The sequence below is a fragment of the Rosa chinensis genome, chromosome 2, assembly GCF_002994745.2.
Source record: "Rosa chinensis cultivar Old Blush chromosome 2, RchiOBHm-V2, whole genome shotgun sequence".
NCBI lineage: Eukaryota > Viridiplantae > Streptophyta > Magnoliopsida > Rosales > Rosaceae > Rosa > Rosa chinensis.
This window is the reverse complement of record NC_037089.1, coordinates 83,381,035-83,404,637: the sequence shown is the minus strand read 5'-3', so window position 1 is coordinate 83,404,637 and position 23,603 is coordinate 83,381,035. Positions and strand designations below refer to the sequence as shown.

At 38.4% G+C, this 23,603-nt stretch overlaps 5 protein-coding genes across 7 annotated transcripts; 3 read left to right on the top strand and 2 right to left on the bottom strand.

The window, feature by feature from the left end:
• The first annotated feature begins 164 nt into the window (after positions 1-164).
• Positions 165-4,011, top strand: LOC112190469 (hypersensitive-induced response protein 2). The gene is made up of 7 exons (XM_040514085.1): positions 165-998; positions 1,388-1,600; positions 1,870-1,990; positions 2,105-2,196; positions 2,279-2,375; positions 2,497-3,097; positions 3,884-4,011. Exons 2-6 carry the CDS (start codon positions 1,412-1,414, stop codon positions 2,856-2,858), a joined length of 861 nt encoding a protein of 286 aa, XP_040370019.1. The 5' UTR covers positions 165-998; positions 1,388-1,411; the 3' UTR covers positions 2,859-3,097; positions 3,884-4,011.
• Positions 4,012-4,030: 19 nt separating this feature from the next.
• On the top strand, positions 4,031-6,438 carry LOC112190471 (hypersensitive-induced response protein 2). 2 transcript variants are annotated; one of them, XM_024329899.2, is made up of 6 exons: positions 4,031-4,161; positions 5,071-5,268; positions 5,367-5,487; positions 5,590-5,681; positions 5,765-5,858; positions 6,148-6,438. In XM_024329899.2, exons 2-6 carry the CDS (start codon positions 5,080-5,082, stop codon positions 6,201-6,203), a joined length of 552 nt encoding a protein of 183 aa, XP_024185667.1. In that variant the 5' UTR covers positions 4,031-4,161; positions 5,071-5,079; the 3' UTR covers positions 6,204-6,438. The 2 variants fall into 2 exon arrangements, with proteins under 2 accessions (XP_024185667.1, XP_024185668.1); XM_024329900.2 differs by having other exon boundaries at positions 5,065-5,268.
• Positions 6,439-13,713: 7,275 nt separating this feature from the next.
• On the top strand, positions 13,714-15,978 carry LOC112188358 (hypersensitive-induced response protein 1). Of its 2 annotated transcripts, none has more exons than XM_024327457.2 (6): positions 13,714-13,858; positions 14,246-14,438; positions 14,548-14,668; positions 14,770-14,861; positions 14,948-15,044; positions 15,437-15,978. In XM_024327457.2, the coding sequence occupies exons 2-6, from the start codon at positions 14,250-14,252 to the stop codon at positions 15,805-15,807; spliced, it is 870 nt and encodes a 289-aa protein (XP_024183225.1). In that variant the 5' UTR covers positions 13,714-13,858; positions 14,246-14,249; the 3' UTR covers positions 15,808-15,978. The 2 variants fall into 2 exon arrangements, with proteins under 2 accessions (XP_024183225.1, XP_024183226.1); XM_024327458.2 differs by having other exon boundaries at positions 13,717-13,858; positions 14,230-14,438.
• Positions 15,979-17,340: 1,362 nt separating this feature from the next.
• LOC112188359 (mitochondrial outer membrane protein porin of 34 kDa) lies at positions 17,341-19,763 on the bottom strand. Its single transcript, XM_024327459.2, has 6 exons — positions 19,598-19,763; positions 19,417-19,484; positions 18,838-18,948; positions 18,529-18,615; positions 18,171-18,379; positions 17,341-17,935 (listed from the first exon to the last, which is right to left on the bottom strand). Exons 1-6 carry the CDS (start codon positions 19,644-19,646, stop codon positions 17,629-17,631), a joined length of 831 nt encoding a protein of 276 aa, XP_024183227.1. The 5' UTR covers positions 19,647-19,763; the 3' UTR covers positions 17,341-17,628.
• A 1,181-nt stretch (positions 19,764-20,944) lies between these two features.
• LOC112189963 (probable auxin efflux carrier component 8) lies at positions 20,945-23,333 on the bottom strand. Its single transcript, XM_024329370.2, has 6 exons — positions 22,683-23,333; positions 22,150-22,324; positions 21,977-22,062; positions 21,718-21,875; positions 21,535-21,611; positions 20,945-21,398 (listed from the first exon to the last, which is right to left on the bottom strand). The coding sequence occupies exons 1-6, from the start codon at positions 23,191-23,193 to the stop codon at positions 21,332-21,334; spliced, it is 1,074 nt and encodes a 357-aa protein (XP_024185138.1). The 5' UTR covers positions 23,194-23,333; the 3' UTR covers positions 20,945-21,331.
• Between the last annotated feature and the right edge of the window lie 270 nt (positions 23,334-23,603).

Here is a 23,603-nt window from a genome sequence, read left to right as displayed (position 1 = left end):
AGTAAATAGTAATTCTTCCACCCCGCAAATGTATAATTACTCGGTGGTAATTTCTTGTCAACTTTTTCTTTCCTGTTGATTTCACATCAAGATTTGAAGGCAGAGTTTACTCTTGGATTGAAGGGGGAAAATATTGATGTCATTCCCGAATTAGTTTACTAGTATCTCCAAATATTAATCACAGGAATAGTGAACCCAACCCTGGTGGATGTAGACATTAAAACAGATCCTGTTTCTGATTTAGACTGAAAGTCACAGGAAATCATACAGCTTGCTCAGATTAATGAAGTAACTACTTGCATCAAATACTATCTACGGAATTCACCACATGGCAGTCTTGCTTCTCTTATCTAACAGGATGTCAAGTCTGCAACACTAAAAGAGCCACCATCTGCGGCAGTTCTGATCAGTATTTTCTGGTAATCTGGTTGATAATGAAGAATGACGCTGTTTATATATTAGCATATTATAGGTAGTCCAGAGGAACGAGGAATACAAGCCTATACGTACCTAGGTGGTCCTAGAAGGATAGGTAACGCATGAAATAAGGTCTCTTCCAAGCTAGGAAAGTAGGAATAGTATTGTACAATTTATTTGATAAATATACCTAAATTATCATTGTTAAAAGAGACGAGAAAATTAAATTTGAGGTAAAGGAAAGAATTTACTTACATAAGACGTGTCAGCGTTAGATTTACTTGAAAAAAAAAAAAAATTGGAGCATCACTCATACAGCCGACGCTCATTCGTCGGTAAAACGTGCACAGGGTATTCAAAATATGTTATTTCCGGAACCCTAGTGACTATACTGAATATTGTTGCGCCTGCCGATCAGTCTACCAGAGTCCATATATAAAACTGGAATTAAAGATCGAGAAGCAAAACAAGAAAGAGATCGATCGATCGATCGATCATATACATGAACTCAGCAATTTGGGTTTGGATTACAAGAAAGAGATCATAACAAAAGAGTTTACAAGAAACAGTTGCGTTGTAAGGTATGGCTATATATACAACTCTATTGTCTTATATATTGTTCGGTTGCTCAGAAAATTTGAAGAAGAATAACAAGAAAGAAGCTTCTTTGATTCTTTGGATATTACTCGGTGTTTTCTGAAACATATCATTGTGGCATTGATACACACATGTTGGTCATGTGGAATTGATTTGAATTCCTCATATTAAATCAAATCTCAACTAAGTTATTGCCAACTATACAAACACTGCTCTTATATTTGCATTCACACTCCTTCATCTTGTTTGTGATCTCATTTTGAGTCATATTGTTCGAAATCAGAAATGAATAAATTTCTTCATTGTCTGGATGTTTTCTTAATCATTTTTATGAATTGGTAGACTAACATTAGTATTACTATGACTCTATTAGACTAGCTGCGGATCAAATTGAAGTATGGGTCTAGTATTCGGCTGTTTGCAAGTGAAGGAGTCAAAGGTTGCTGTGAGGGAACATTTTGGTAAGTTTGATGATGCGCTTGAACCAGGTATTCACTGCTTGCCTTGGTGTTTTGGGTACAAGATAGCTGGTGAGGTATCACTGCGTGTGCGACAGCTCGATGTTAAATGTGAAACCAAGACTAAGGTTAGTTTCCCTGAAACTGAGTAATGTAGATATTTTGATCAAAGGACTCCCGGAAGTGATGGACCTCTCTCCTTCATGATCAAGGGGAAAAGGCCAAATCGATCGTATCACTGAGTTATTCTCATCTAGCTAATCCTCATTGTACATACATATAGTTCTAAACAAACTTCTAAATATCTATGAACCTTCAGCAGGCTAGGGTTGTAACGTACATATTATAAATTTTTTTGGTCTTGAATTGATTTGCTATTTAACATTGGTTTTTCCAGGATAATGTATTTGTCAATGTGGTTGCATCTATTCAGTTTCGTGCATTACCGGAAAAAGTAGAGCATGCTTTCTATAAGCTAACTAACGCCAATGAGCAGATTCAAGCCTATGTTTTCGATGGTAGACAGTTTCATTCTTTTCTGCAGTAGTGTTGAAAATGTGATTGGTAAACTAAACACTGAGGCTAGCTCGTACTGTTTTATTAGCAGCTAATCTTTTTCGATCGACATTCAGTTATCAGGGCAAGTGTACCCAAGCTGGAGTTGGATAATGTCTTTGAGCAGAAGAGTGATATAGCAAAAGTCGTTGAAAAGGAGCTTGCAAAGGTAATACAATTATCAATTACTTCAAGAAATAGATGTTTACACAGATTTTGAGAAGCAGCAATGTTAACCATTTACTTAACAGGCAATGTCTGCTTATGGTTTCAAAATAGTCCAGACCCTTATTGTTGATATTGTGCCTGATGATCGTGTCAAGAGAGCGATGAATGAGATCAATGCAGGTAATCTTGTTGCTTATGTGTAAAAATATGTTACAACTTACAAGAAACAATTTGTACCTAATCTGGTTATATTTCACTCCATATTTGTTTTGATTTGATATATCACTATGTCTCAAAACAGCTGCAAGACTGAGGGTTGCTGCAATGGAAAAGGCTGAAGCAGAAAAAATTTTACAGGTCAAGAGAGCTGAAGCAGAAGCAGAGTCCAAGTACTTAGCAGGGCTTGGAATAGCTCGCCAGCGCCAGGCCATTGTTGACGGGCTGAGAAATAGTGTTGTTCTATTCTCTGAAAATGTTCCTGGAGCATCAGCCAAGGATGTCATGGACATGGTTCTACTGACTCAATACTTTGACACCATGAAGGAGATCGGAGCATTATCTAAGTCATCATCCGTTTTCATTCCCCACGGGCCAGGTGCTGTGAGAGACGTTGCTTCGCAGATTCGAGAGGGTCTCCTTCAACCCGATTCTGCTCAAAATTGAAGGCATACAACTTTAGAATAGCAAGTACTATCTGGAAACTTATTGACTGTTTAGGTTTCACTTAATAAGATGCTAGCTGCTCATATTTTTCATGCTTGAATTTTGGTTTTCTCCTTGGTAACACAATATTGTCATATTCTTTGTAGTGAATCCCATATCGACAGTCCTCAAATTTTGGTTGTCTTCTAGTATTATGCAACTCACCACGGCACAAATGCAGAATGACAACTTAAGCAAGAGTATGGTCCTGCTATGAAATATCCTAATTAAAAGAAACAAAAGCATGAAAGCATTGCCAATTTATTGAAGGGCCACTTTAATTTCTAATATCAAGATGCAATAAGGTCATATCATGATGAAAATCTATTGGTGGTTAACATATTATTATTATTATTTTTAAAGGGGTTTGGAACCCAGTCTAGCTGGGAGGCTCAGCCCCACACCCGGTTTCATTTATTATATTAATATTAGAGTTTTGCATCGAGAGGGACATAAAACCTGAACCCCGAGCTACATAAAAATAGTTACATTGATCCTCGTAGAAAATATCCTTAATAATTACAGGCATCGCATCTAACCACAAATCATCAATATCGCATCTAACAATTTTAATGAGAAAGTATAGTATAAAAGTCTAGTATCTCTATTTCTAGAAGTTTGTTTTTTGTCGCAATCATTCATTATTCATTTCTACCTACCCAACTCAAGAATCTATATTCACACTTTCTATAATCTATCCTAAACAAAATTTTCATGATGTAAGGCTATAAGCTATTAGAAGAAACAAATACCATCAAAATTTCAACCAAAAAAAAAAAAAAAAAAAGAGAAATTGATAAAAAAGAACAAAAAATTGAGTCCTAACATGAACTTCCTACTTTTCATTGAGGTGGAAATTAGAAAATTTCAAACCTAATTGGTCCTTCATTTCAACTTTCCCAACTGTCGAGTACTGAACTGCAATTTCTCACTTTTTTTCTGGTCTTTATCTGCAAATTTCTCACCCACCACAGTACATGCTACAGGTAAAAAAAAAATAGCAAAAGTTACGAATGAACGTGATCAGAGTACAAGGGCACTATCGACATTTCCCCAGTCGTCCTTGTTTTCTTGGAGATGAGGCACCTGCATACGTTGCCCACGTCAGCGCACAAGGGCAAATCGGTCATTTTCTTCACTGAGCTCTTATGCCAGTGTAGTGTGCTCTCTCTCGCTCTCTCAAATATATAAGCAAGTTTTTCAGTGCTAGAGAGAAAGAAAAGCAATTTCAAGAAGAAGAAGAAGAAGCATTTTGCTTTGTAAGGTAATATGCCTCTCCAAGACTCCAACTTTGCTTCTTTCTCTATTTGGTAGCTTCATAAATTTTTATTATATAATATGTTCTTGTGCTAGATCCTTTGATGCCTATTTGTTCTGTTTTCCATGTAATTTCTCTTTTGGTTGATTTTTTTTCATGTAAAAATGAAATGGGGCGTGGATTTTTGTGAGAAATGAGCATATTGTTCTTCTGGTTCCAAAGAGATGTGGAAAACGAAGTCACACAAGTAAAAATTTGTGTAACATTTACAGAAGAAGGGAAAATGTAAAGTTTTTCTTTGTTATTTGAGTGGATCAGACTTGTTATTGTTCTTTATTATCATGGAGAGAAAATAGATCTTCACTTTGAGTCACTTGTTTGAATTTATTGCTCAAAATGTAAAATTCAATTCAATTTGAATTTTTTTTTTTTCACTTTGCCTAGCTACTGTTGTTGTTTGTTTTGTAATTCTTCTTTTGCTTTATTATTTTCTGTAAACTGAAATGGGGCTGTTTGTGTTCTCTGAAATTTATGTGACTTGGATGAGGTAATTGTCATCTTTTGCTTTGAGAAATGAGCATATTGTTCTTTTGGTTCAAGAGAGAAGTGGAATACCAAGCCACAGAAGTAAAATTGACATTTATAAAAGAAGAGAAACTGTTATGTCTTTTTAAGAAATAAGGGCTTTATCACATGGAAATACCTCTTAGTTTTTCATTTTTTTTTCGTTCTATTAGTAATCATTGCAGAGAAATCCATCTTTACATTGACTCGCTTGTTTCAAGTTCTGTTCTGATTTCAGAGTTATGCTATATATTTTCTTGAGATCTCATTCTGGGTTTTTGATGTTGTGTAACAGAAATTTCTTTTCTCTAGATGGGTTTTAGTTTCTAATATTTCTAGTATTAGTTGCAGAATTGAAGTATGGGTCAAGTATTTGGTTGTGTTCAAGTGAAGCAGTCAAAGGTTGCTGTGAGGGAGCGTTTTGGAAAGTTTGATGGGGTGCTTCAGCCCGGAGGTCATTGTGTGCCTTGGTGTTTCGGATATGAAGTAGCCGGTGAGGTTTCACTGCGTGTGCAACAAATTTGGTTTAAATGTGAAGCCAAAACTAAGGTAATTTTCACATTCTTTACTTATATTCCCGTAGTGATGTATTTGGAACTTTAATGATATTCTCAGATTAATTTGGCTATTTGACATTGGCTTTTCAGGATAATGTGTTTGTCAATGTGACTACATCTGTTCAATTTCGTCCATCAGCAGAACAAGTAGAGGATGCTTTCTATAAGGTCAAGAACACCACCCATCAGATTCAAGCCTATGTTTTCAGTGGTAAGATACTGTTGATTGTTCTACTGTTAGAGAATGTGGTTGGTAAACATTGCTGCATGTACCAGGTTATGAGAAGCTAATTGTTATTCTGGTATTTTTCAGCTATCAGGGCAAGTGTAGCCAAGTTGGAATTGGATGCTGTGTTTGAAGAGAAGAATGGCATAGCAAAAGCTGTTCAAGGCGATCTTGAAAAGGTGAACGACTAATAAAAGGCTAGATTATACTCAAACATAATCTAAGAATTACCAACAGTATAACCACTTGTGTTTTGTTACAGGCAATGTCTGCTTATGGTTATGAGATGATTGAGACCCTCATTGTCGATATAATGCCTGATGATTCTGTGAAGAAAGCAATGAATGAGAATGCAGGTAATGTACAATTATAGTTCATGTGCTATAGTACCTCTGTGTTGTATATCTTAAAAGAAGCGTGTAAAGTCTGTTACAAATAACAGTTTCTTATATGGTAATATCTCACTCTACGTGTCTTAATTGCTCACTAATTCTTATCTGGTAATACATGGTTAGTGTGCTAAATTAGTACCTTTCTGTTGATATATCTTAATAGATGCATGTAAGTTTTGTTACAAGTAACAGTTTCTTATCTAGTAATATGTGATTTTAAATGTCTTAATTGATCACTCTGATGTTAAAACAGCTGCAAAGGAAAAGCTTGGCACAGCTCACCAGCGCAAGCCCAAAGAGGAGCTTTGAAGCCTTGAAGGACAGTGTCATTGCATCATCATGTTTGCTGTTAAAGTAGAGTACTACCAGTCTATTGGGATGTTTCACCACCCTTTTATATTTCTTATCATGCTTGGATGTTAACTAATGAAGTGGCGGAACTAGAATATATTGGGGTGTTTCACCCTTAATGTTTTATATTTTGGCAGTTGCTGGATGCTGCGAAAACTAATTAGAGTTTACATGCTTGGATTTTCTTCTTCAATATGTTCTCTTAACTTTGGCATGCATGTTTAGAATCACTTTCGGCGATGTTCTTCACATATACTATCGAGGTTGCCAAACTAAACCGTTTATGCCAGAATGTACCATTAAACAATTCTCTCTTCTGCTCTTCATACATTTTCCAAATTCTCTTTCAAGTTTCAACAGCCACTACGTACTAAACCATTTATGCCAGAATGTACCATTAAAATCCTCTCTTCTGCTCTTCATATATCTTCCAAATTCTCTTTCAACAGCCACTAAACCAAAATGTCTAACACAATCTACTTGTATAACCAAATCCACCGTATGTGTTCATGGCGAGGGACGTGGCTTCTCAGATTTGGGAGGGCCTCCTTCAAGCAACGCTATTCTGCTCACAATTGTAGATATAAAGCTTGTACATTACATCAGGTTGCTGCTCATATGCATAAGAAAACTTATTTGATGAATGACCAAATCAAAGATTTCCATTTGGTGCTGTTAGAACTTCCTCATTGTTACCCTTATTCCTCTTGAGTGAGGCTTTTTTTAAAAAAAAAAAAAATGGAAAAGTTCTAATTTTGGATAGTGAACTTCAGATCATGACACAATGATAACCTCAAATCATGATAGCTTTCCATCGTTAAACAAAACAAAAACATATACGCATTTCTCATTTAGTGTGCAGTAATATTATTCCTTTAATAAAAATTTATCAGTATTTGTTGTAGGAGAATAGAATTGTGTTTATTATTGATAATAGGAGCTCTTTATATAGGGAGTTTACAGAGTACACAAAAGGTAACAGAATCGGAATACAATTAGTATACCTAGGGTACTTTCCTATTACAACTCTAAACCCTAGTTTGTAGAGGCACACATTATGTCGATATCCTTCAACACTCCCCCTTGTGCCGCTCAAACTTGGTGATGACGCTTTAATTGTTGCCTCGTTAAAAACCTTGTCAGGTAACAAAAACCCTGTGGGACAAAAATAACCCTGGTCGAAGGACAAAAAGAGCACAACACATCCTTCACTCTTCGAGATCGAACATGTAGACATCATGCCTCCCCCTGATGTCAATATCTCCCCCTGATTGCTACAATCATGGGAGTTCGGATAACTTTATCAATCCGATGCTCTTCACATGTTTCTCGAAGGTGGATTTTGGTAACGACTTAGTAAATAAGTCCGCTACATTATCCTCTGATCGGATTTGGTTCATTTCAATATTTAGAAATGCTTGTTGTCATTTCGATGGAGGGGAGGAGGAGCACGGAAGGTGGCACTTTGCCTTGTGGGGTCCGATCCCACACTTCCGTCGTCTCTTTTCTCTGTAGGGATAGAACAAACCCATATCAATCGTACCTCTCAAATATCGAAAGATTGTCTTTATACCAATCTAAATGGTGTTGCGTTGGCGCGGGGCTATATCTAGCCAACAAGTTCATAATAATTGAGGTGTCCGGTCTTGTATTGTGCTAAGTACAATAATGCGCCTATTGTACATAAGTAAGCACTTTCGCTATTAACACGTCTTCGTCATCATCCCTGGGACGAAACGGATCCCTTTTAGGGCTAAGACTACGGACGACCATGGGAGTGCATTTTTGACTTTATCAAAAATGTCTAGTGACACGGTATACAAGTTCTGAATCTAGACAAAACCGTGCTCTCCCAAGGTCCTTCCTCTCAAACTCGGATTTCAGGTGTTCAGCGGTTTCCCTTAACTCTCAAGGGTTCCAATTATGTTTATCAACATAAACCGCGACAATTGCAAATCCGGAACTTGTCATGGAAACGTGTGGGCATAGTTCACCATATCCCTTCCCAATCAAGTAGTCATTTTAGTGAGCATTTCAACCTCGTTGCAAATGCGCTCTGTGGTCTAGAGCCACTTGACTTGGGTAAATGAAGTCCACAAGAACCTTCATTATATTCCGTATCTAGATCCCCATAAAGATACGTAGTGACCACATTCGTAAGCTGCATGTTCAGTTATTTGGAAGCTACCAAACTGACAAGGTAGTGGAGTGCAATGACATCCATTACGAGAGAATATGTCTTCTCGTAGTCGATTCCAGGGCGTTGTGAGAAACCTTGCGCCATAAGGTGAGATTGCCATCTCTTTTCCTCATCACGCTATCTAACGAAGACCTGTTAATGTCAATAGGTTTTATGTTAGGAGGTGTTGGCATCTCAGGCCCGAAATCCTTCCTCTTCGTTAGTGAATCCAATTCAACCTGGATCGCATCTTTCCATTTAGGCCAAGTTTCTCTATGTTGGCATTCTTCAACGGAGTAAGGTTCGATGTCATTGGTCTCAATAATTCCACGTCCTCATGTACACTAGTGTAGTTCGTAGAGATCTCTATATTTTCAGGAATTGGTTCTAACATTGAGGCGTCCCCCAACGATGTCTCTTGGACATAACCACAATCCAAAATATTCTCATGAGACGGATTATGAGTATCAATGATCAATGGATCAAGTTGTGCCAAACTCGCTCTCTTCTTAGGGCGAGAATCCATCGAACCTATGTGTCTCCTACTCTCTCTAGCGGAACCCATGGCCTATGACGCCATTATGCCACCTTTGTGGCATCACCATACTACCATCCATGGTAGTGGTGCAGTACCCATCTTCTCTGGGTGGCACCCTGTCCTCTTGTGGGGACATCAATCCTTGCAGGCATGTTTGCAACAGGTATATGTGATCTCGTCACTTTTAGGGGATCAAGATGAGACATAGTGGGGACAGACCACGACAATTCCTGTCGTTCCTGTTGAACATTGACGTTCTAATCTCCCCCTAACGACGGGAAGACTGTCTCATCAAAGTGACAATTGGCAAATCCAGCGAAATAGAGATCGCCTGTCAAGGGTTCTACATAGCGAACTTATAGTTGGAGACTCATGTCCAACAAATATATATATGCATTCGTTGCAATGACTCATGTTGATGCGCTGTGGCGACACAATTGGCACATGAACCGCACACTCAAATATGCATAAATACGAGATATTAAACTCGAACTCAGTCACTAGCTGTAACGCAAATAAAAGTTGAGTGGCTACTATGAGTCGTAGACGAATTAGCATAGCTGCATGCGTTATTGCATAACCCAAGCGGAAATATTGGTGCGCATTACCAATGTCCGGGCTACCATTGTAGTCGTTTAATGGTGGCTTTTCCGCGAGACCAATTGGGTGTGTACATGGGAATATGATACTTGATATCAATACCCAATGATATGCAATAGTCATCGAAAGCTGTCGATGTAAACTCTCTAGCATTATCAAGTCAAATTGACTGAATGGGATGATCTGGGTAGTGAGCCCGTAGCCATATGTTATGTGCTAGGAGTGTAGTATAAGCAGCATTACGAGTGGATAATGGCACAACACGTGACCAGCGTGTTTGCGTATCAACCAACACCATAAAACATCTCTATGGTCCGCAAGTTGGTTGATCAAATCCATAGAATTCCCTTAGATTCTTTGTGAGAATGGAATTATTTCCTCAATCTCCTTTGCATAGGATGGTCTCAATTCTAAATAACAGGCTTTACAGAACGAAACATGGGCTTTATAATCAACCAATAAAGGTTTTGGTGAAGTCATAGTGTCACAATAGACTTGAGAAGTAGATAGAGGAGTTTATGGCGTCAATGCCATGTATTTGCCGCAGGGGGTAGGCGGCACCGGCCATGTATGGCCTGTCTTTGCACAATCATGGCGCCATGAGGCGTATGTGCAGCTCCTCGAACCAATTCTTGGTTCTTACTTTTCTTCGTTCTGAAAATGGATGTCCGTGTAAAGTCTTTAATACACGGATCATCATGTCAAAGCTTATATGTGTCAAAATCCCATAAGTCGTCTCTCATGACATAGTTGGATTCAATAACTCAAATAGTGGTTGCATACAACCCACTAGAGCGACACATAAGTTTCTCTAATACTCGTTTATTGTCCGTAGTCATTAGAGGTGATGCAAAGGAACTTTGTCCATTCTCATAATGTGTTTCCACATGAAAACCATTGGCTCTTATATAATAAAGTTCGAATTAAGGTATGTCCAAGACATTAAGTAAAAGAATTGACACTTTATTAATAGTCAATGATTACATCCAAGTTTCCAAAGTCTAATCCAAAATAAAATCAAAGTAAGACACATTGTAGTCACTCTATCCGTTTGGTAACTCCAATCAAATATGACCAGGAAAGTAGAGAGAGATGTTGGTGGAGCGAGGCTCTCTTAAGTACCAATAATCTCAATGACTTTCCTAGACATCACATTTTATTGGGTCTGCCACATAAGAAAGAGTTAATACAATTGTCATTTATTGACTAATGCAAATTGCCATTACAAAAGTTCTTGGAAAAATAAAAAGGACTAATCTAATCAAAGTCTGTTGCATCCATGTGCACTTCATCTTCAGCTTTGAAGTCCTCTATGGTGAGATTGACATCTCCACCATCTTCTTCTTCTTCTGCAAGGTACACTTCTTGCTCTCTCATGTCTCTATATGCCCTGTAGCTTGCAGCTAGTTCCTCACTTGCCTTGCATTGCTTGAACCAATGCTCAATTGATCCACATCGATGACACTCATCATTGCGGTTGCCTCCCTTTAATTGAGGTGCACGTTGTGCACGTTGCGGGCGTTCCCTAGGAGGGTTGGTGCCACCACCACGACCCATTGAGCCATCATTACGGCTAGGGATACCACGACCCCCTCTCCCACGTGTGGCATTACCACCACGTGTATCTGCACCAAACTTGTTGTTTCCTTCCTGGTTAGGGCGGTTATATGGGCCCATACGTCCCTCTTGTCCCCCATTCTTAGGGTATCGCTCCTTGCGCCCTCCTTTGGGTGCATTATAATTCGCCTCATGAACGCTCTTAGTTCCAATGGGCCTTGAATTATAATTCCTCACGAGTATGTTATCATGTTTCTCAGCTACAGATATAATATTGATAAGCTGATGAAACCTCGTGATCCGTCCAGCATTGACTTCAGTACGGTATTGCTTTGATACCACAATGGCTGAAACAGGGAAGGTGGAGAGAGTTTTCTCAATTAGCTCTTGCTCTGTGACATGTTGTCTACAAAATCTCAACATGGATTGTAAGCGAAGAGCCTCTGAATTATATTCAGCAACAGACTTGAAGTCAGTAAAGCGTAGATTGTTCCATTGAACCTTCAAGTCAGGGAGGAGGGAATCTTGGACATTGCCAAAGCGCTCTTCTAGCGCTACCCATAGCTCTCTTGCATCCTTGATCGACATATACTCCAATCTGAGTGCCTTATCCATATGGCGTCGCATCAAGATAACTGCTTGAGCATGCTTTGTAGATGTTCGGTTGAACACAAGATCCGGGTTAGGTGCCTGGATTATGGGTAATATTCCCTTTGAAGTGAGATGGTTCTCAACATCGGTTACCCAACTGTGGTAATCCGAGCATGTTGAGTCAAGCATGGGAAAGTCGAGTCTAGGTTCATTCGACATCCTGAAAATAAGAAGAGAAGATATATTAGTTTCGGAGTTAAACTTCCACGAAAACTAAAATAATAAGATTTCCGAGCTATGCTACCAAGAAATCAATTTCCAAAAATCTCGTTTGGACTAGACCAAACAATGATGTTTTAATATGGTCACAATTTGATGCTTACGGACGCTCTTAGTCCAAGCATTGTGAACGCTCTTAGTTCACACGAACACTCTTAGTTCGTTAAGCGTGAATCCCCACAATTCCGCTTTGTTAAATACTCAAAATCATTTGGCAACATATATTCCAATATTATGCAGAAAATAAAAGGAATTTAAATACAAGAAAGCAGCAACCTTAATTATAAAAACTTACGTGATTGTTCTCGGCTTGAAGACACGCGCGTGTTGATGCAGGCGTGTAGCTAAGTTAAGATTGCTGGAATCTGGTCGGAAATTGGCAGTTGGTGGGCTGCCCTTCTCCTTTCCCTTTTTTTTCTTTCTCTTCTTCCTCCTTTTTTTTTCGGGCCCAGCCCTTCTCCCTTCCTTGTTTTTTTTTCTTTCCGGGCCCAAGCCTGCTCCTCCCCACTTTCCTTTTTTTTTTTGGCCGCGTCTTCCCTCTTCTTCTTTCTTTTTCTTTATTTTTTTTTTCTTCTTGTGGCAGTGGACCGCGTCTTCTTCTTCCCCTTTTTTCTGTTTTTTTTTTCTTTCTCCGATTTGCAGGTGGTGTTGGTTGGGTTTGCAGGTGATATCGATCAAATTTGCAGGTGGAAGCGACGAGAGCACTGGGGTAGGCAGCAGCTGGGGTGCGTCACGGGCTTGCAGGTACTGCTGGAGCGAGGGAGGCAACGCGGGGCAGGGGCGTGTGCAGCGTGGGCTGCTGGTGCGGTGGCGGCAGCAAGCAGAAAGCTTGCGTCTGGGCGCAGGAGCGCCGTGCAGAAGGCAGGGCAGCGACGCAGAAGGGCGTCTGTGCAGCATGGGCTGCTGGTGTGGTGGCGGTAGCAAGCAGAAAGCTTGCGGGTTTGTGTAGGCTGCGGGGGAGGAGGCCGGAAGAAGTTTTTTTTTTTTTTTTTTTTTTTTTGGGTTGGCGGCAGAGAAATTTTTTTCTTCTAGGGTTTTATTTTTATTTTTCTGAAGATAGGGTTAGAACTCGTGCTGATAACGTGTTGTAGGAGAATAGAATTGTGTTTATTATTGATAATAGAAGCCCTTTATATAGGGAGTTTACAGAGTACACAAAAGGTAACAGAATCGGAATACAATTAGTATACCTAGGTATTTTCCTATTACAACTCTAAACCCTAATTTGTAGAGTTACACATTATGTCGATATCCTTCAACAGTATTCACAATTTAGATGAACTATTCTATCGCCAAACTCTAAAATTTATTTCCCGTCACAATCATTCATTAATTATTACTTCCTACCCAACCCAAAAATCTCTATTCATACTTTACATGAGATAATCATCCCAAATTTCTCCAAGATCCTACCCTTTTTTTTTCTTCTTCCTAGACTTCTAGTCTTTGGCATTTACTCACTAAAATCCAAAACAGAGTTTGCCTGCAATTTTCACCCACCACAAACCCACTGCAGTATTACATACCATACTGAGAATAGGCAAGGAACAAAGTTTCTTTACGAATGAAAATGGAAAAGCACTGCCTCTTCTACCATTATTGTGAAGGTGGAAGGAAAACAGAACAGATCAAGGGCATTCTCGACTTTTCACTCATCTCAGTGACTCCTACTAGGCTACTACTACTTTCTAGGAAATTTACACAGATGCCAGTACTGGCCAAAGTCAGCATAGAAGGGCATATTAGTCATATACCCACTGCGCTCTAGCCGGTGTTGCTCTTAAATATCATCAATTTTCACTTGGACACCAAGAAATAGAGGCATAACAATTTGCAGTTAACAGTAAGCAGTGCTCACCTTGCAAGAAGGTATGTATGCCCATACAACTCTGTTTTCTTGTTTGGTTCTGAGAAAAATTGAAAGAAGAAGGAAAAAAAAAAAAAAAAAGTTGGATTCTTTACTGGATTTTGATGCCTACTAGTTCTATTTTTGTGTTCTCTGAAATCATTCTATGTTCCTTCTGGTTTTGTGCTTTTAAGCAAAATGGAGATGGAATCAGAGATTTGAAACTTGTAAATTCTATGTATTTTAAGAACTGAAGGGTTATTGAAATTCTGACTCATTGCTTGAAGTTACGTACTGCCTAAAATAAAATATAAACCCTTTTCTGATATTTATTGGAGTTTTGTTAGATGGTTCTTTTTTCTCTATGATGGAGATAAATTTACTTGATTTCTAGTCTGATACTTGTGCAGAAGTATGGGTCAAGCACTTGGTTGTATTCTAGTGAAGGAGTCGACAGTTGTTGTGAAGGAACATTTTGGGAAGTTTGATGAGGTGCTTGAACCAGGGTGTCACTGCTTGCCTTGGTGTTTCGGATACAAGGCAGCCGGTGTGCTATCAATGCGTGTGCAGCAACTCCAAGTTAAATGTGAAACTAAGACTAAGGTTAATTTGCACATTCTTTCATTGCATGTCCTGTATCATGTTTTGTGTTTTGAAGTTTGACATAATATTTGCCTCGAATTAGCTTTGATGATATAACATTGGTTTTCAGGATAATGTGTTTGTCAATGTGGTTGCATCGATTCAATTCCGTGCCTTACCAGCGAAAGTAGGGGATGCTTTCTACAAGCTCACTAACACCACTGCTCAGATTCAGGCCTATGTTTTCGATGGTAAGCATTGCTGTTTGCTTATACGAGTGTTGGTGAAACTGGTTGGTAAATATGGTTGCTTGTACTAGATTAGTAGATGCTAACATTTTGCTATTCTCCAGTTATCAGGGCAAGTGTACCCAAATTGGAGTTGGATGCTGTGTTTGAACAGAAGAGTGACATAGCAAAAGCTGTTGAAGAGGAGCTTGAAAAGGTGACACTAATAAACATTAAGTTGTATTTGTCTGCATAAGCACATTTTGAGTACCATCAGTCTAATCATGTACATTTCTGTTACAGGCAATGTCTGCTTATGGTTTTGAAATCGTCGAGACTCTCATTGTTGATATTGTGCCTGATAATCGTGTGAAGAAAGCAATGAATGAGATCAATGCAGGTAGATATATATATGGTTCATGTGCTAAATTCAGTACCTGTGTCTTGTATAGGCACCAAATAATCTAAAAGGAGCATGTAAAAATGTACATGTTTGCTAGCATCACTCTTGTGTTAAAAGTGAAAACCTATTGACATCCATTTTGAAACACCATATGAACAAAGGGGTTCTTGTTAGCAATAAAAGCAAGCTTGTTTGGAGATTGTTTTGGAATGAAAATTGGATAACATGCAACAGAAATACCCTATATGAAACTAGTCTACTTATAGCATTAGACAATTTACTTGTTTGCTACAATTTGTTGCAAGTTACATAAAGGAAAGCTATATGCAGTTCAACAATCTGTGATTAGATACATAGTTGCTCACTTTCTATTTATCTTTATTAAACAGCTGCAAGACAGAGGGTTGCAGCAAAGGAAAAGGCTGAAGCCGAGAAGATACTACAGGTCAAGCGAGCTGAAGGAGAGGCAGAGTCCAAGTACTTGGCAGGGCTTGGGATAGCTCGCCAGCGCCAGGCCATTGTTGACGGGTTGAGGGACAGTGTTCTTGTCTTCTCTGATAATGTTCCTGGAACTTCTCCCAAGGATGTCATGGACATGGTGCTGGTGACTCAATACTTCGACACTATGAAGGAGATCGGAGCATTGTCAAAGTCAACATCTGTCTTCATCCCACACGGGCCAGGTGCTGTCAAGGACGTTGCTTCCCAGATTCGAGAAGGTCTCCTCCAAGCTGATTCTGCTCACAATTTGAAGGCATAAAACATCTGAAGATAACTGCTTAGTTTTTACTTCTAGTTGTTGGTTGCTGATCTTAGGTTTATGTGCTTTGGTTTTCTCAGTGATGGTACACAGTAGATGCTGATGGATTGCTACAATACTTGGATATTATGTTCTTGGATAATAGAATCTTGACTGGGTTTCATGCTTTTATTTCTGGGTTTCATATATATATATATATATATATATATATATATATATATATATGCTGCTTTTTTTTTTTTTTTTTTGGAGTAAAAGAATGATCTTTATTAATGGGGGATTAGCCTGAGTTATAATCTCGGGCTACTACATCTAGGATACATTCAGGAGGAGTATCTCCCATAAAGGTCTGAAAGGATCTCCTTGTGATGTGGGGGCCAAAGTTGTGCTTAGAACTTGCTCTCGTGCAATCCAATAAGCGGTCTTGACAGAGTAAAAATCCTACTTTTCTGGTTTCCAGAAAATTCTATCTGCACTTGTTCTTGCACTTAGAGGAATGCACATAATTTTGTCAGCAATATTTCCCGGAAAAAGTGAAAGTACAACATCAGACTTCCAAGTTTTGGTGTCTTCATCAACTCGGATACCATCTCTAGCTGCGAGTTTGGGGGCTTATGAATTTGATATTGAGGACATCCAGGTATCCATTTATCTGTCCAAATTCGTACCATGCTGCCATCCCCAATGCGCCAATGTACACCTGCATTTAGGATTGAACGACTTTGTAGAATGCTTCTCCACGAGAAAGATGGAGCTTCACCTAGTTCAGCTTCCCAAAAGGAAGAATTGGGATAATATCTAGCTTTGTATAGCCTAGCAATAAGAGATGAGGGATTAGATCCACCCTTGCTTGGCTAACATTGCTAAATTGTATGCATATAAGTTTTTAAATCCCATTCCACCTTCATTTTTTGTGAGGCATAGCTTTTCCCAACTCCTCCAGTGAATTCTCTTCTTTTCCTGTGTCACCCCAAAAAAAGGAGGCACACAACTGATGGATATCATCACATAGTCCTTTAGGCAGCAAATAGCAATTCATGGCATAGCCGAGCCAAAGAGAAAAGAGTCATCTGCAAATAATAAATGATGCAGAGTGGGAGCCTCTGGACACATTTTTAGGCCAGAGATCAAATTGGATTCAGCTGCCCTGGAGATGAGTGCTGACAATCCTTCAGCACATAATATGAAGAGATATGGTGCTGCTTTTTATTTCTGGGGTTTCATATATATATGCTGCTTTTAATCTTTCAGATACTGCTGTTTTCATCTTTTTAGCTTAACTCAGAATCAACCAAGTTGCTATGCCTGAAACCAATGAGCCTTCTAGCTTTATGTAGTAGAAAGATACCATTCCAAGATTCTGCCACAACTCTCCGGTCGAGCTTAACTCTCAAGAGAATCAATTCACGAGGCAAATGACACTGCCATGTACACATACTATTTATTCTACTCAGAATGAGCAGTAACCGAAAAGATAAATAGGAGCCTATCACCTTCAACACAACAATTGGTAAACAATGACACACTGCAAGATCAATAAAACCAAACTAATTCATTACGGTTATCAATGTGGGAGGGAAGAAACCAAACCAAATAGGCAACAAGTCTAAATTTCCCGATTACTTGACCATCCTCTGTTAACAACGATGAAGAAAAAAAAAGTACCAAAACAACATGAAAAATCTTTATTTTTACAACCAAAAAACAGTACGACTCCCTAACATGTTGACTTGCTCGAGCAAAGGACACAGGAGAGGAGAGACGACCTACACTAGCACTATCTCAATGCTCTCCCTCCCTCGGTCAGCAATAAGCTACTTCTCATGGCTTCAGAGCCAGAGCCAATCCAATCTTGGCGCTCTTCTCAATGGCTCTGGTATCTACCTCTCCAGAAACGGTAAAAAATGATTTTGGGCGCCACTCATGCTGGATGAGAGCATTGGCCTTGCCAAAGTTGTTCACACGTCCCTTGACAGTGGTCAAAGGATCCAGGGCATGCTGAGCACCAAGAGTGATGGTATTCTCACTGTTGGCAAATCTGTGGGTAACCTCAGCTCCTAGAGCAGTGTTTTGTTCGGGATAGACACTGTGATAGTAAGATGCACTCACCATATCACCTTTCTCGTTCCTGCATCATTAAGAAAATCATCATCACAGTGGATCAATGATAAGAAATAAAAAACCAGTGCATCAATGATACGATAAATGACTCAAAATGTAAGCTAGGGCAGCAACATGGATTCTATCTGATGAGAGGAATTTCAGTATAGAAAATAAATTTAATTCATCTTTGGTTCAGGGGAAGAACGAGACAATAACTAATATCATGTAACATTCACTCACAAACAGATGAGAATACTTACAGGTTCAATGACGCAATGAGATCTGCATTGGAGAAGCTCAAACCAGCATTGCATTTGGTGAAATTCCCAGTTTTGGTATCAAATGACACATCAGTACCAAGAGCGAGAAGGTTAGTCCCTAGAACACCAGAGAAGTTGACAACAGGGTTGGCCGTCAATCCAACACTGGTGCTTATCCCTGCATAGTCATGCAAGTACTGGAGTTCCACCTGTTGACAATCAATCATTTATTAGAGGGTAAATCTACAGCCATTGCGATGTTCAATATAATGTCTCAAACCACAGAAGAAGCACATCCACATAAAAGTTTTACTGCATATCCTCAAACTTAATGAAAAACCTGACATGACATTCTTACCTTGCCTGACCTCTGATCAGGAAGTTTGAAGCTGAGAATTGCCTTAAGGCCAGGAGCAGGTTGATCAATGGTCACAGTGGTGAGAAGCTGTCAGCAAAACAAACCATTAGTAAGCTGACTTCTTCTCAGAAGTAGATGTACTACAGTTTATAAATACTTCCACCCCTCAACATATAGATATAGCTTATAAGAACCCAAAAGACCTAATCACAAACAAGAGAGCTGAATAAAATATTATCCAGAACCAGAAGTTGCTCTATGCATCAGAATGAATTCAGTGGCAACAAGAATAAACAATGTGATTCTTACATTGGAGTCAGTGTCAACTTTGACATCGGTAGTGATATTTTTGTTCTTCAACTGAGTAGTAACATCAGCCAGTAACAGCTCACCCTTTTTTGTTCCTGAACAAGTGATAGCCTGCAGAAATGAAGCAGTAAGAGTAAGTACGAGTAAAACCTACATGGTTAACATAGCGCTACTATGCTCAAGCAAAAGGCAATTCACATAGCACCTCACATCGACCAGTTATAAATGAATAGCTAATGCATCAAGTAGTTCAGCTACAAACTTAACGAAATCTTTTGAACTCAACAAAATATACTAAAACCAGTCAAGAGGTTGCAACAAATGGACCTTAATTCATAAAACTAGTAGAGTAAATCACAATCACAAATTGTCCATGCAATTCTGCTTTTAGGTAGTTCCATATGTGCATCAATCAACCAAAAATTAACACTCAGTGCTTCAATTTCACTAAACATATAGATGATAAACGCAATCCAAAACTGGAATCACATAGACTACGAATACGAGCTAAAATACACAACCGAGATTCAAAACCCTAACTTTCCACAGATCACAGAGCAAAAGAGACGAAGAACTAACCACTCCAGTGGGACTGTAGGTAGTGACGGTGAACTTGTGGTCGCTCTGGTAATCCTTATACAAGAGATCTACAAAATTCAACAACAAAAACACTCAGATTCAGCAACCAAAACCCTCGCAAATTCAACCTAAAATCTTCATCCAGAAATGTAATAATTTGAACGAGACAAAAGTGACGAACCTCTGGCTTTCTTGCCGATCTCGGTGTAAAGACCTGGACCTTTGGCCATTTCGCCGATCAGAAAATGAAGCCGGAAAACGAAGCTGCAAATCGGAGAGAGAGAGAGAGAGAGAGAGAGAGAGAGAGAGAGAGAGAAGGTGATAACGGGAGAGAGCGATGTGTGATTATATAGGGGCGCCGATAAACCCTATTTTCGATTTCTACCTTTCTTTTCGGCCAGTATTTCAGATTTTCGGGTCCGGGTTTTATTTTATGGATATATCCTGTCCGTCGGATCTTGATCTTTCTACCGTTGGATTTTGATTTCAGGGTTTTTTTTATTAAATTTTAATTTTATCCACGTAATACTTTGCGTTTCGTCCAAGCTAGTCGCTTTCTTTATGGGCCATGGGGGCCAATTTGACTAGATTATCCCCTTTTTCTTTGGCAAAAAGAAAAGTTTTTTTTTCTTCTTTTTTCTGGGAGGAAAATAGTTTTTGTTGGGTTGTCAGACTGAGAGGTGGTGATCGAAAGCCAAGAAAACCCAATCCAAAATTTAATAAAACTTTTACCAAAAAATAATTGTGAAATCATGTGTGTATACTATCATTATTTTGAGTCGAATCCACACAAAAAAAACACTCTGAGAATTATAAATTTTATTTTTCAAAATAATAGTCTCATTAGTAATTTTAATTTTGAAGATACACAAAATTTTGAATCTGCAAGAATTTAGAGTTGTGCTTTTCTTTCGAGAATAAGAAAAAGTAAGTATAACTGCTCTAAATAATGAAACGAAAGAGTGTAATTTTAATTTTGAAGATACACAAAATTTTGAATATGTGAGAATTTAGAGTTGTGATTTCCTTTCAAGACTAAGAAAAAGTAAGAATAATCACTCTAAATAATGAAAAGAAAGAGAGATTAGCCTTCGAGAGACATTATAGTTGAGGTAATGAGAGTTTTTGTACAAAATCACTTGAAGTGTTTCTATATAGCGAAGTTGCTTAATAGTGTGTCTGTTTTGCTTTGGACTTTGGAATACAAAGAAATCTTTTTATTAAAAAAATTTCATAGTGAATAATTTGAAGATGAAGTAATTTTATAAAGTAATACCGGAAGGAAGGTTGCAAGAACTGAAAATTATCAATCATGTGGAAGCTTCAATAACCGCAAAATAGTTAATGAAGTTGACCACATTAAATCTTTGAGAAAATTAATTACTGAAATTTTAGTTAGAAGTTAAATCTCATTTGCTTCTGCATTTGCTCATACACTAAATATCATGTTAAACCCTGGTAACCAACAAATATCAAGTGCAGTGTATGAAAAATTTTAAGGCAAAAAACTATGATATAAATCGTATTGTTAAATGAAGTTCATTTAGAAATAAAAAGGCAGCCAACCTTTGAAACGGTGTGAGTTCTTGTACTCTAAAATATATTTACACATAACTCTAGCTCAACAAACTAGTAAGCAAATCAGAAAGCCACGTGGCAGCATCAAAGAGGTACCTTATCCACCCACTCAAGCTCAAAGAAATTTATGACATTTTTTTTTTTTTTTTTGCCTTTATATTCCTAAATAACCATGGTGAATTTACATGACTCTAGTCTTCTCATCACATCCATTCATGTGTAGAAGCAGTATACTTACCATCATATTACATGTCAAAGATATTCTTATAGTTAATTTGAATGAGTATCAGACTTTCCTCAATCTATTATATCCTCATAAGTTAGACCCCAATTTGATTTATAATCCCAGTAGGAAGTAGTAGGCCAATGCTATAGGCAAAGCAATGAGCATGCCAAAAATTACTCTGCAACAAAAACAAAACCAGATCATCTCAGAAGTCTCAAATATATGCAAAAAGTGTGATGCAAGATGAACAAAATCAACTTTTAGGTTTAAAATAAGTCTGGGTTTGATCCCTTCCAACGTAATCAAAAACTTACGCGGTGCTTAGAATTTCTGGATGCACATTATATTCCTTGGCGAAAACAAAAGGAACAATTCCTTGAGGAAGAGCTGCCTGCATTAAATTACAGGACAATACTTTTATATCTCCTTCATAAAGTCATAGGTTGTAGAAAGAAAACAAAGTAATATATGTATATACATATATAGTATGTATGCACCTGCACAATTGCTATTCTCAGAGCTCTGCCTCTTAGTCCTATTGCAAAGGAAGACAGTGCCATTACAGCAGGTCCAGCAATGAACTTAAGTCCCATGGCTACCGCTGTCATTCGTGTTCCACAAGCTATTATACTAGGCCGCGACGCCATGAAAAGGCCTAATGACATATCAAGCAAATATATACTAGGTTAAATTCATGTTCATCAAGGGTTTTGGTTCATAATGTCATGCCAAGAAATTGCTGATGTTCCTTCATACCTAAGCTGAATGTTGCCATGCCAAGTCCTCCATTTGCCAGTATCGAAATTGATTGCGTAACAATTTCTGGCATTTTCACTCCCCATCTGCAAGAAATATATACATGAGCCATCAAAATTGATGAAAGAAATTCATGCCTAATTGCCTATACAAACCTCATTATGATTAACTACCTGAAGTGTATGCTAGCCCAAATTAGACTCAACATTGTTGCATGAGTGTTGGGGTTGGCAAAAAGCTTCCTCCCAACTGTCAATAGAATAGATTTCATTTTCTTTGGATTTCTGGGTCTTTCTTCATCCTCTGCTTCGTCTTTCGATTGTGCTTCATTAGGGGCCTCCATCTCCTCTTCAAATCAAACCAGACCACCGAAGTTTTGCAGAAGTTAGAATAAATCAGCATAAGTTGAAATAAGAAGCAAGGCATTTATGAGTTGCCTGAAGACATTTATAAGCAAGGCATTTATGTGTTGACATATCGTTTACAGGCAAAGCTTTTTGCCTGAAGTTGTAGTAGCATTTCAGACCAAAAGATTTATAGGCTAAGATTCCAGTTGTGAATAATACAATTAACATCTAGAGAAACCAGAATTGTATTCAGGATCTTTAGAAGTGTGTTTATGCTGTTACAGCTGCACGTGTGCCATATTGTTCATGCTTCTTTTTTTATATTCTTAGACAAAAATGCAATTTTGAATGTGCCTAACCTGCAGTTGCTTCTGATGAAGGTGTCACAGAAGCTGCCTTTGCTGCTCCAAACTCGAACAGAAACAGCAACAGATTGTACCAAACTAAGCTTTGTAAGACAACTATCTGACTAACAAGCGCGCCTGCTTCTTCACCATACATGGCCTTCAAAAGTGGAATTCCAAGGATCAATGTGTTAGGCAAGGTGGAGAGAGAAAGACCTGTGATGATGGAATTCAAGCCACCATGGGTGCTGAATTTAGTGATTGCTGTCAGTGCCAAGAAAACAATTGCCTTTTGTAGACCATCCGAGAGAATGAGCTTGAGGTTCATTTTGTAGGGGTTATTGGCAGAAATCACTTGAAATGACAGCAATGGGATTGAGAATTTCGCGACAAACTTGTTTATGCCAGAACATTGTTCTGGTGTGAAAAGCTTCCACCATTTCACAGAAACATAGGCTAAGCCCATAGCAACATACAAAGGAACAGTTGCTGCCACAACATGGTAGACATCAATTAGGGAAATCATGGTTTCTGGAGAATTGAATAGCAAAAAATTCTCTAGCTCACAACTGTTTATACATATTCTTGCTAATGAAAAATGATCTCTTTATATGGTTTTCATGAGAAGTCTCATATGCTTTGTTTCTTGCTTTGTCAGATATGAAAAGTTAAGGAGAGAATGCCTGGTTTTGTGCAAGCTTTATCAAAAGCTTTTCTTATTCCCCAGAATGACCTTAAGTTAAAACACGGTAGTTAAAAGCAAATACTATGTACATAGACTTTATTCCCTGATTTGATACTTGACTATTACCAGTATTTGATTATAAGAAGCGTCTTAGTAATAAGTTAGTCAGGGCATAAGTGTCATCAAACTTTAAAGGTAGATTCCAGCTTAATTTCTTCAGGTGATGTTCTTTGGGCAAAGGTGGAGCTAGC

Coding starts and splice junctions, on each gene's coding strand:
- LOC112190469 (XM_040514085.1), top strand. CDS start 1,412: ATGGGTCTAGTATTCGGCTGTTTGCAAGTGAAGGAGTCAAAGGTTGCT. Junction 1,601..1,869: donor AATGTGAAACCAAGACTAAG/GTTAGTTTCCCT, acceptor TGGTTTTTCCAG/GATAATGTATTTGTCAATGT. Junction 2,376..2,496: donor GATGAATGAGATCAATGCAG/GTAATCTTGTTG, acceptor GTCTCAAAACAG/CTGCAAGACTGAGGGTTGCT.
- LOC112190471 (XM_024329899.2), top strand. CDS start 5,080: ATGGGTCAAGTATTTGGTTGTGTTCAAGTGAAGCAGTCAAAGGTTGCT. Junction 5,269..5,366: donor AATGTGAAGCCAAAACTAAG/GTAATTTTCACA, acceptor TTGGCTTTTCAG/GATAATGTGTTTGTCAATGT. Junction 5,859..6,147: donor AGCAATGAATGAGAATGCAG/GTAATGTACAAT, acceptor ATGTTAAAACAG/CTGCAAAGGAAAAGCTTGGC.
- LOC112188358 (XM_024327457.2), top strand. CDS start 14,250: ATGGGTCAAGCACTTGGTTGTATTCTAGTGAAGGAGTCGACAGTTGTT. Junction 14,439..14,547: donor AATGTGAAACTAAGACTAAG/GTTAATTTGCAC, acceptor ATTGGTTTTCAG/GATAATGTGTTTGTCAATGT. Junction 14,669..14,769: donor TCAGGCCTATGTTTTCGATG/GTAAGCATTGCT, acceptor GCTATTCTCCAG/TTATCAGGGCAAGTGTACCC.
- LOC112188359 (XM_024327459.2), bottom strand. CDS start 19,646: ATGGCCAAAGGTCCAGGTCTTTACACCGAGATCGGCAAGAAAGCCAGA. Junction 18,949..19,416: donor CCTACAGTCCCACTGGAGTG/GTTAGTTCTTCG, acceptor TCATTTCTGCAG/GCTATCACTTGTTCAGGAAC. Junction 18,616..18,837: donor AAGTTGACACTGACTCCAAT/GTAAGAATCACA, acceptor TTTTGCTGACAG/CTTCTCACCACTGTGACCAT.
- LOC112189963 (XM_024329370.2), bottom strand. CDS start 23,193: ATGATTTCCCTAATTGATGTCTACCATGTTGTGGCAGCAACTGTTCCT. Junction 22,325..22,682: donor TTCATCAGAAGCAACTGCAG/GTTAGGCACATT, acceptor TTTGATTTGAAG/AGGAGATGGAGGCCCCTAAT. Junction 22,063..22,149: donor TGGGCTAGCATACACTTCAG/GTAGTTAATCAT, acceptor TATTTCTTGCAG/ATGGGGAGTGAAAATGCCAG.